At 36.8% G+C, this 11,155-nt stretch overlaps 1 protein-coding gene across 5 annotated transcripts in view; it reads right to left on the bottom strand.

Moving 5' to 3' along the window:
- LOC140950037 (sodium/potassium/calcium exchanger 4-like) overlaps positions 1–10,305 on the bottom strand; it is an 18,766-nt gene extending 8,461 nt beyond the window's left edge. Inside the window, exons 1-5 of one of the 5 annotated variants that reach the window (XM_073399197.1) lie at positions 10,195–10,305; positions 8,115–8,274; positions 5,380–5,547; positions 4,506–4,689; positions 3,639–3,696 (exon numbers count right to left, since the gene is read on the bottom strand). In XM_073399197.1, coding sequence (XP_073255298.1) covers positions 3,639–3,696; positions 4,506–4,689; positions 5,380–5,547; positions 8,115–8,265 — 561 coding nt within the window. In that variant the 5' untranslated portion in view covers positions 8,266–8,274; positions 10,195–10,305. Of the gene's footprint in view, positions 1–3,638; positions 3,697–4,505; positions 4,690–5,379; positions 5,548–8,114; positions 8,275–8,605; positions 9,101–9,145; positions 9,376–10,194 lie in introns of those variants that run through there. The other 4 variants (XM_073399195.1, XM_073399199.1, XM_073399198.1 and 1 more) reach the window with 4 other exon arrangements.
- Positions 10,306–11,155: the final 850 nt, after the last annotated feature.

Below are 11,155 nucleotides of genomic sequence, written 5' to 3'. Positions count from 1 at the left end.
CGTTCAATTAACGTAAATGTTGTAGCCTCACCAGTTCGGAAATTTCGATAATCATAAGTCCTTATTTATTCTTGATGACAGTCAGAGTCATCTGAGCTCACTTTTGGGTTTGGCTGCAGGTGTTTCCTAAAACACTGTTGAAGCTAGACTTGGTTTATTCATATTGTGGTGAATGTTCCTCTTGCAAGCAATGTTATAATCGCGCTTTGTACAAGGTAAGTAACCGGGTATCAACAGTTTATTTTAATTTTCTTGCCCAAGCAAAAAAAGGCATGGATAAAGTACCTAAAAGTATCTCAAAGTGTATAGAGTTAATTCCTTCTTGGCCAATGCGATAACATAACAGGGAAATAATTTCCATTTAATAGAACATTCAGTCTTTTTATTATAACATTTTTTTAAAGTTAGCTGAACTCGGTAAAATGCATAACTTTGTGAACTCTGCACCATCTGCATTGTCTGAGTCATGTTGTTTGAAATTTGACTGATGATTAAAAAAGCAAGCTTTTTATCGCGCCCAACTCAATAAGTAGTTGAACACAAAGAAAATTTCAACGCACAGTTTAAAACGCAAAATAACATTGTTTAAAATAACTAGAGAACCCTTTAGCATATTTTGAGTTCAACAACAATTCTTCTTTGCGAATTAACCAAGAGGTAAAAAAAATACTCCCATTGTTTTGTTTTTTTTTTTTTATTTCGCGTCAAATTTTCCGGTTCTGTACCACAATAAAAGTTTGCTGAACCTTATTCAAACCCATCGAAAATGAAACGGCTTCATATTAGGCTTGACCAATGGCAGAGCCGCAAATTGCGCACCGGAAGTCGAGTTTAGTCCTTTCCGCGAGCTTTCCCGTCGTCAAATGACGTTCCCGTTCTGTTGCTAAATCAGCCTATTAACCGAACTGGCTCCAAAAAAATATTTTTGACAGAATTGAGAAGTATTGACAGTATTGTTAGCTGGGTTTAACGTAAAGATAAAGGAATAAACCAGTCGTATTCAGTAGCATCTTATCACAGAGAAAATGCGTTTGCTAGCCGCAGGATTCTACTTTGGTTCACCGTTTGGCAGGGAATCGCGCTTCTGTCGCCAGCTTTTGAAAGAAATACATTCTTAACTTCTCCTTAAGGTCAATTAATACGGGCAACATTTTCGCACAACTTGTCGCGCAACATTGTTGCGTTGCAAGTTGAAAAGCGTTGTTGCCACCCTCGCTCTCAACTTGTCACGCAACAAATCTTGATGTTGCAAGTTGTGGCAACATATTGCGCAAAGGAGACCTGAGTTTTACTTTTTGCAACAAACTTTCAATTTTATCATTTGCATCACAACTTGCTACACTTCACAACACTTGTGATTGGTCAATTTTCCCGCACCAAAAACGCGGGAAAGATGGTGAGTAAGCGCGCGCTTGACCTCGGGCATATCCGATTTGGGCAAAGTAAACATGGCCGAGGTTGTGGAGGTTAAGAATGCTGAGACCCAAGATTGTGAATTTATTAGTGAAAAAATGTCAGAGGCCCAAAGAAAAGATTTGTGCAAAGAACTTGAAAAGCACTCTTGTCTGTGGGAAACTTGTGGACCACAGTATAAAAACAAGTCACGGAGGTCAAGAGCTCTGGAAGGGTTATGTCAAAAATTTAACATTTCACCAAACTGTCTTAAAAAACAGCTACATAGCCTTAGAACGGTATTGACAAGGGAGGTAAAAAAAGAAATCACAGAAGGTCAACAAGCCATTTTGTTTGCTGACACAAAAACACAATGTTGACCAATCACAACGCATGATTTTTTCAAAGAGCCGCAACTTGCAACATCGAAATTTGTTGCGTGACAAGTTGAGAGGGAAGATGGTAATACGGGCAACAGCCCTTTTCAACTTGCAACGCAACAATGTTGCGCGACAAGTTGTGCGAAAATGTTGCCCGTATTACTTGACCTTTAAGTGTCTGTAAATTTGCGGTTTCACTGTGCTAAACGTGGTTGCTTTATTTACTCAACTTTTTTTCGTTTGGTTTAACTTTCTAACTTAAGGTGATTCCCTGGTTTAGCACTGCGCATCTCTTACTGCGCATAACAAGATGGCCGCCGTAAAAAAGAGCATGTGAAGTAACATTACTAAAATGAAGTTGACTGAAGGGAAACGCTATTGGAATTTTTTTGCCTGCGGTTGTTTCTTGCCGAGGTGAGACTCAATGTGTCGGGAATGTGCATAACGTAAGCAGTACGCGTGTCAGTGCTGAGTTCGACCTCCCCACGGAGAACCTCGATAGTGGATGTTCAACCTGTGCTTGCTCACTTTCTTTATCACATTGTGTCTTAAATGTGATATCTCGATGTAAATTATGTAAAACCGTTTTTGTTAATAATTTCTTCCCCCTTTCACACGTAGTCTTTTTTGAAACTCGACCCAGTCCTCTCTCAAAAATCGGAGAAAATGCTTTTGGTGCGCACTTTCTGCAGCTCTACCACAAAAACGAGTACGGTGACCCCCATTTTTTATTTCATGATTTTAATAAGGAAATTGCTTCCTTTCGATGAGGAAAAAATTGGCACAAATCTATGTTCAGTTTTTTAGCAATTTTGCTAAATTGTACGGATTGAGCCATCAGCGGTCGAAAGCGCGCGTGTGCAATTGAATTCTACTTTGGACCGTAAAGTAAAAAAAAGGCATTAAAAGGCATTTTTCTGGTACGTAAGTGGATAAACAATACAAGAAAGTCAAATTATGTGCGATACCACATGCATCATCGAAAAAACCTCTCCTTTTTGTCTAGTTTTGGGTTGCACACGGTTTTTGTCAAAGGGTCCTAAATAGCCGTATTTGTCAGCATTGTGACGTCAAAACAAGCACGATGGCCCCCACTTTTTATTACTTTTTTATCATCTTCTTGACTTGTTACATCAGTGTACCAAGTTTTATCTACAATCTATGTTAGGTTCTTTTACTAAGGAATCATCTTAAACTTCACTCGAATTTATACTGTGTTAACATTTTAGCGAATGGAAGTCCGATACTCACTGTATTGTAGTAATCATTGTAACTTTGCAACAATGAAATCATATTTTAGTTGTTAAATTCTGTATATTATGTTTCAAGTAATTGCTAGAATGGTTGAAGACTTTTTAGTGAAAAATGTGGATCAAATTAGGTCTCTGGGAAAGTACCCACCTACCCCTCCCGTAAGCTAACATTAACACTTACTTCTCACTTGAGGTAAACTGTTGGCTTAGGGGAGGGGAAGGTGGGCAGTTTCTCAGAATCCTTAATCGATCCATAGATGTAATAAAGGTCGGGTGGGTTTGCAATAATAGTTTTTGTTACTCAAACACCATGATAACGAAAAACAAGAATAAAAAATAATGAAATTGAACATATTTTTCCTCCGAATGTGTTTTAAATAGGTTTCAAGAATGAAAAAGGTCAGAATATAGATTTAGCCAAACTTAAGATTTTTTTGGAGGTGTCCTCCTTAGACAGATGCAAACAAACAAACACATTATCCACTAAAAAAAACGGCACCCAAGGACGCGTTTCTGTACATTTTAAGAAATCGTCAACTTTAATTTGACGTTTGTCGTCGTTTGGCGTTACGGCGGTGATTCTAAATGTCTCTAATAAATAAGACTGACGTACCTTTCCAGCCAAAGCCGCAGTAAGGGCAATAATTACAAGCAGGTTGAATACTGCACTCCTGCAGAGAGAAAAAGAAGGAATCCCAACTCAATATAGCCTCCTGTGGCTGTTTACCTGCACTTTATAGTAGCATAACTAATATATAGATTTAAGCAAAGCTAAAAGCGAAGCTCCCGTCTATGCCTTTTACATTTGCTTCATACAATGGACTTTAAATCGCTGCAAAGAAATCCACAAATCTATAGTTAACTTTAACTCTAGTTTTCATTCGCATGTTTTTGCAGGGAGCTCAAATTTCTTAATACTTTTTGAAAAACACACTCGTGCAAATAAATTCCAAATCGAACTCGGAATCGCATGATTACCTATACAAAGGTTATTTGACAGACTGGGTAGAGAATCGCTGCACAAACGTTTCCCCCGAGTAATCCCCCCCCTTCCCGCTTCTACTGAGTTAACTACAGAGCACTGGTTACGCTCTTTGGAGTTCACAGGGATAACAGAAAGGTTACGATTGCCCAAAACACGTATTTACATAGGCGATTTTAACGCGCATTTTGTCGCGTGAAAGCATCGTCGATCTCAATGCCAAAATAAAAATGTGGTGCACAGAAGTTGGCATTTTTACGGGAAATTGCTGGAGTTTCGATCATTATCAAAATTGCAGCCACTTGGCTGCAATTAAAAAATTGCGGTAAAATTTCCGACTGCTTACAGGTGCGATTTGGGTTTTCCGTCCTAGTGCGCAAAAAATTGCCAATAAAATTACCCGTGCAAATAGCCCATAAGTCGCGCAGCTCCCCATGGCTCAGCAAATAGCCCTTGTATGATACTTGCAAATCAAAACTTTTCAAGGGACGTTCTTACCCTACTATTGTCCCAATTCCAACATCGCTTTCAACCGTGACTCCAGCAACGGAGGTAAAAAGTTCTGGTGCAGAGGAACCCGCCGCCATGAAGGTTGCACCCGCAACATCCTCGGACAAATCAAGTTTTTCCGAGATAGCTTCTAATGACGGTACAAAAAAGTCGTCGCAAATAATCGCAAGCGCTAAGAAATAAAAAACAAAATGAAAATTAGGAGACTTGGTCGTGTTCATTTATTAGTTATATTGAAATACGTCAAGACGCCTTACAGCTGGTACAATTACTTTTTTTACTAATAAAGAGATTCAGAAGTTAATGAGGTAAAGAACGTGTTTTAGAGCGGAGAAAAGAAAGAATCGCGAAAATATAATTCATAAAATCCGCGGCGCTATACCAAACCCGGCGAAAGTCGCCATACTCCAGTGAAAGAGTGAAAAAGTAATGAAAAAAAAAAGGATTTTTTTCATAGTTTTCCTCCCCTTTTTCATGTACTGGGTTCGAAATCAAACAATCACAAAAACTAGCCAGAAACAGTAAGAAAGATAGGCCTAGCTGTGTTGTGGTAAGCAGATAAACGCGCGCCGTCGTTTCTTTAGATTACAGAACAATGACAAGAGCAAAAACATCACTTGCTAACTAATCCAAAAGGTTTTACCGGTCTACGTAATCGATTACATAATTCATTTGTACTCGGGCGCGCTAAAATTCAGCGATGATTTTCAAACAAGTTTATTTTAATACCTGTTTTTATACTGTAATATGTCATGATAAAAAAGTAGCGTCGAAACGCGTCTCATGCATCAATGGTAAATTTAAAAAGTTCTGTTTTTCCGGAGAACGTTCCCTAAATTGTGACAACGACACCTTCACTTACCTACAAAGATAACAAGAATAAGAAATATGTGCAATGCTAGCCAGGCATAAGCCTTACGGGGCGCGGTCCAAGACTCTCGATTAGAGTAGTTTCTCTCGTGGCCTATTTCAAAGTTGCACGTTTCCCACTCCACCGTTGACAGCAGATGCCTTGATTGAAAAACAGATTCTGTAGAAAAAAACAAGAAAAACGAGAGTCGTTTAGTAGAACTTTCAAGATCCATTATAGTCTTTTCATCCCCCCAGAAATATTCTTCAGGACGTAGATGGCTGATAAATGATATAGTGGCGAAGAAAAAGAATCATATTCAAGAGAATTAATTTCCTTTTATGCTTGTGAAGCTTCCTTTACTTAGGCTTCTTGTAGTTTTGCAAAATTTACAAAGCTGTCGCAATAACTTTTAAGAGCTTTGCTCGTTAAAGAAAATTAATAGTTGAAATAAACGGCAAGCACCGAAGTGAAAGTGCTAACTGACGGTGGTTTCTGAAAAACGCTTTCTTATCCTAGCCTTCTCTCAAATGGTAATGAATACTCCTCATTAGGGTAGAAATTGGAGAGATTTAGAGTGCCGTTTACGGCAAACGGTAAACGTCAGATTCAAGTTGACAATTTTTCAATATAGACAACGTGCAGATAAAAACAGTTCAAACCAATTTTTATGGACAAAACTAACGCGAAGCTACTAATTTTGGGGTAGAGGTAATGAACAGTAAAGCGCAAAGTAAGGGGAAAATTGGTCACGTGGTACAAATTCACGTTTGCCGTTTGCCGTATTCGTGACTCTAAATCTCTCATTAAATAAACAAAGTTTTCAAAGATGGGTAGAGTGAAATCTTGAAACAAAAACAGGTAATAATATTTAAAGGGAAAGATAAAATACATTGCTTACTTTCAATACTTATTTAGTGATATTGTTGTGTGGAATAGACAATCAATTTGTAATGTACTCAATTTAAATCATCCCGTTTAGAAACAAAAGTTGCTTCTATTTACCGCAGAAGGAAGGAAGTTCTAACTTCACACTCAAGGTAGAACACAGGAGGTGTCGAAGGTACGAACGAACACTAGTTTATTGACGCCGTTCAAACTGAGGGCAATATTTAGAGAGTTTTGTCTATTCTTCGCTTAATCCTTAATCCGAACATGGGATCAGTCAAAGAACCACATCACTTTACGGAAACACTGTACACAAGACAATTGAAAACCTTTGTTTTTGCGATTTTTGTCCTTCTTTCGTTTTACACAGCAATAGTGTGTAGCCAGGAAAACAAAATTTGCATTTTTTAATAACCTAAGATGCAGGTCATTTCAAAGGGTGTACTTAACACCTCTAGTGTAATTGTTTTCAAACAAGGCCGTAGGTGAATTAAAAATATTTGTCTTTCGGGACAATTTTGAAGCATTTTATTTGTATAGTAATTGGGCAACTGCAGCGAAAGCGGCGAGGTTCAAGTTGAGACTCAAAAGATTTTGTCTCAAAAAAGAACAATCGAAGTTTTCGAAGTCTATCTAAACTAATCTAATCTTACCGATCACCAAATTTTTATGTAAACCTCTAGTGCTTTTAGTGAAATTAGTGCAATTAGTGATATCTTGACAGTATCAATTCCAATTTTATTTTAATGCCCAGACAGGTACTAGGTTTTGTATTTTTCAGATTTAAGATTAAAGAGGACTGTTGTATTTAACGGTGGCCTTCTATTTCTTTTCTCGGTGACATAGTATAATTACCCGTTTTAGAAGGTTTAAAATTTTACTCCCCGAAGCATTTCTTGCGATACGTCAAGTATACTCAGTTATAAACATCTTGTTAGAGAAAAAAAACAGAGAATGGACTCATGAAGATCACGGAGGTTATTATAAGCTGTAACTCGTTTGTACTACAAACAAAAACGTAAGGGCTTCATGCCTGTTTTCATCGCATGTAACTTTATGGTGGGAAACGAAAAATTAATCATCTTTTCTTCCCTTGGCTTAGAGGTCTGTATTTTGTATCACTTAACCAGCAAAACGCAAATATTATACAGCCGCTTGCTTCAAACATATAAGTAATTATCATATACAAATTATTGGCTTTTTTATCGAGAAAGATTTAGTTTTCTAATTGTCACTCAACGAAAATATACCTGTCTCTTGCGTTGACAGCTTACACTAGCAACTTCCATCATTTTCCCAAATTCGTCTACATTTTCGCTGAGCTGAATAAACTTACATGAATCAGAAGAGATCTTTTGGTGGAGCCAGATAAACTGATTTTAGCGGCAAAATTTGAGGTTAATTCCACCATACAACTGGATCGTCCGCTAGGTCGGTTTATGTTGTGAATATAAATATTTTTTAATTTTCTGGTTTGAGAATTGTAAGCTTAAATTTAAACACTTGAACTATTTATGGCTCTTCGTTTATGATCAACCAGGCTTACACGTTTAGAAGTAAACCCAAATTACCTCAGCCTTTATCTTTGAACTCTGTCAAAAATTGAGTTTGTTTATAAAGAGCCGGCAGAAATTCCATTTTTCAAAAAGACACTGCTTCCCTGAAAAACTGAATATTTTATGAAAACTGGCTGAAGATAATATCAGGCACTATAAAATTTGCCGATCGTGTTCATTGTTATGCATTTCTTACATGTTTTTTTTGCATTTTATAGTGCAAGTCAGTAAACGTAAACAGCCTTGATCAATACCTTAAAAAGTTAGCTGTTAGAGTTTTACAAAAAGAGCTGAAATACTTACCGTCGCTCCATTCCAATCCTGTTATCAGCGCTTTAAACATTAAACCGCAACCAACGAACAATGATATCACCAAAATCCGACGGCACAGCAAACCACATTTTCGAAGCGGCGAACTTGATGTAAACCTCTTTCGTTCTCTACGCCAGTACATTTTTGTTGTCTCAAAATTTGATAAAACAAACATACATAAGCTTATGTTAGCGGCTAAATGTGATTCATTTAGGTTATAAAATATTAAGGACAAATTATACTTAAAAGTATTTTAGTCCACAGAAAGCCATACATAAAAAACAATCGAATCTGGATGAATCCAAGAGTAAGCTGGTTGAAGAATAATACTTAAAAGTTGTAAATTCCCTTTTAATTCTATTCACCCCTCAATTTTTTATAACCTCTTAACACGGCTCATGCTATTGGAAATTATACTGTTAGGCTAACCTGTGCTCAATAAATCTAACAAGCTGAAATAAACCTAAGCTAGCCTTACTTACATTTGGTCATGACCAGAGGCTGTGATTGAAAAAACGTCACTCGGTGAGGATTTTCAGTTGAAGTGGTAGAAGAAAAGATTAAACCCAAACAAAAAATGCACATTTTTACGCCTTTTCTCGGAAACACACTTTTCGTCAGCTCCCTGTAGAGATGTTTATCTCTCCAAAAGTAATCTACAGTTCTTAGCCAAAATTACCAAGCAAAATTTGAAGAACGCAAGAGTGGTGTAAAATTGTCTTCCTTCCCGCGAAAATTCTATCTTGTCTCCGCTTTTAAGTTGATAAAAATGCAGCAAAAACTAAGAAAAACATTGTACACAAGGCCTAATTGAAATTCCCTCCGATGATTGTAATTGATGATTTGAATAAATGAACATTTGAATGTGCAATTTTCATTTGTTGAAGGCGAAACGAAGACAATACTTCATTTCAATATTACTTTACGAGATGTCAAGTGGAGAGAAAAGCAATTCAAGATTGTTTTACTACCACCTTGCGGCGACAGGGCTGAAGAAATGTTAGCTAACTGCATAAAAATACCTTTTGGCGACAACTGCATTAGGTTATGCTAATTTTTCTCTTCTTTTTCATGTCTGACATCCGTTTTTATTGCTGTAAATTACCATTGCCGTTGCAGCATGTGAATCAACCTTTTCGCCATTCAAAAAGCATTGTCGCGTCATGAATACGTCATAGTAACTATGGTTACGTATAAAATGCGATTTTTGTCCCTCGGGCCTATATCTTTGCCTAAATAATTTACAATTTGTCAGAAACTGAAGCCTGAAAAAATTAAAACCTTGTTTACAAAAATGTGTGATCTCAAAAGGCCTATTTTCATGCTTTAAAAATTTAACTCCCGATTAAACAGTGCAGGGAAAATTATCAGTTCTTTGCCGTTATGCTGCACAGAATGCGAAAACTTGATAATCATCGAAAAAAAAATTGCCTGTCAAGGTCTGGGATTTTTCTTGAATATGCACCACGCTCTTCCACCCTTCTAGCATATTGGTGACGGAAATTCACAGCAGGAGACATTGTGGTGTAAAGATAACAAAATAGTCCTCACCGCTCACCGCTTACAATGGATACACTTCCGTAAATGAAGTTATCGCAAAGCGTCTATCAAAACTTTTAGAGACGTTTAGCTGAGCGCTATTATTTCTTTTATATGGAAAACCAATTGTTGTTTTGAAATAAAAAGACAACACTAAATGACGAGACGATTTTTCTCTTTCTAGAAAATAATTGTTTGTTTAAAAAGTACCTAAATATTTTTAACAATGTATCTTCCTCGTGTAAAACCTCACGGAAGCAAAACCACCATGACAAAGTATGTATATCATATTGAATACTGAAACATTTCAAAGGAAAACTCGTTAGAATTTGAAGATCAAATTACCGTCTCCCATGGATAACGTACAAATTGTAGCATCTGCTCTTCAAAGTTTGATATAATTATTTAAATGCTACCTAAAGATTTTCAGTGTTTTGCGCGCCCCGAAGAGTAAACCGCGCTACTATCTCTGACTTAACTCATATCGTTCTCTCTGGCAAATTCTGAATAAAGATCAAGTTAGACCAAATACCTGCAGCCTTTAAATAGAGGCAGAGTTTTTCAAACTCCCTGCTCGGCAGCGTTTCTTCTGGTATTAAACGAGGTATCACAGCAAAATGTCCACTGAAAAATAACAGTCGCAGGAGTTTGTCAACAATCGCTCTAACCTGAGATCAGCCTCTTTTTTTTCTTCTCTTTGAAAACAACTTTCTGGCATATAGTCAACAACTGCTTGAATATTCTGGAAAATATTATTTACTCCGCCGTGATTTGAAGAATTAAAATATTACGTTTCATAGGATCATCTTTATACATCCCAAGTATCATTTACTTTTTTCATAAAAATCTCTTGACTTTAAATGATAAAAATGGTAAACTGTAGCATTTTGACGTACGATTTTTTGTATTATTTACATAATATTTGGTAATTTTATTACAACTCTGACGTAGTCTCTCTAAAACCAAAAAGAGCATAACGAGACCTAATAATTTATTTATTCATCTTCCTTCGAGCCAGACACATTTGGTGGATACGAACGGCAAAAAAAGTATTTGTCCATTACCCTTGCGGGTGATCTTCGACTTATTTTCCGATTTAAAATGAGATTGTTCTGCAGTATAAATTAAAATTATACTAACAACTATTCGTTTACAAGTGACGGACTGATAGTGATATCTTAGGTTGTTTGTGTTCTTCTTATCTTATTTAGATTTAGCCAGAGGTTTTTCACTTAACGTCAGTGATGTTTTTTTGTTTCTTGACAGGTAGGAAAGTTAGGGGAAAAATGTACTTACCGAACAAATAGCTAAAAACGTGAACCTTTAATTTCGTGTCCTGTGATGCTGTGAAAACTCAGGTTTAAGCCCCCGGTAATAGATCCATTACATAGCCAGTAAATATCTGGGGTATTAAGTAGGCCGCCATAATTCCCTTTCTTAATATACCGTTAAGTAATTTTACCAAAAAATGTACAATTTGATACTGAAAATTG

This window comes from Porites lutea, chromosome 10, assembly GCF_958299795.1.
Source record: "Porites lutea chromosome 10, jaPorLute2.1, whole genome shotgun sequence".
Taxonomy (NCBI): Eukaryota; Metazoa; Cnidaria; class Anthozoa; order Scleractinia; family Poritidae; genus Porites; species Porites lutea.
This window is presented reverse-complemented; position numbering and strand designations above follow the sequence as displayed.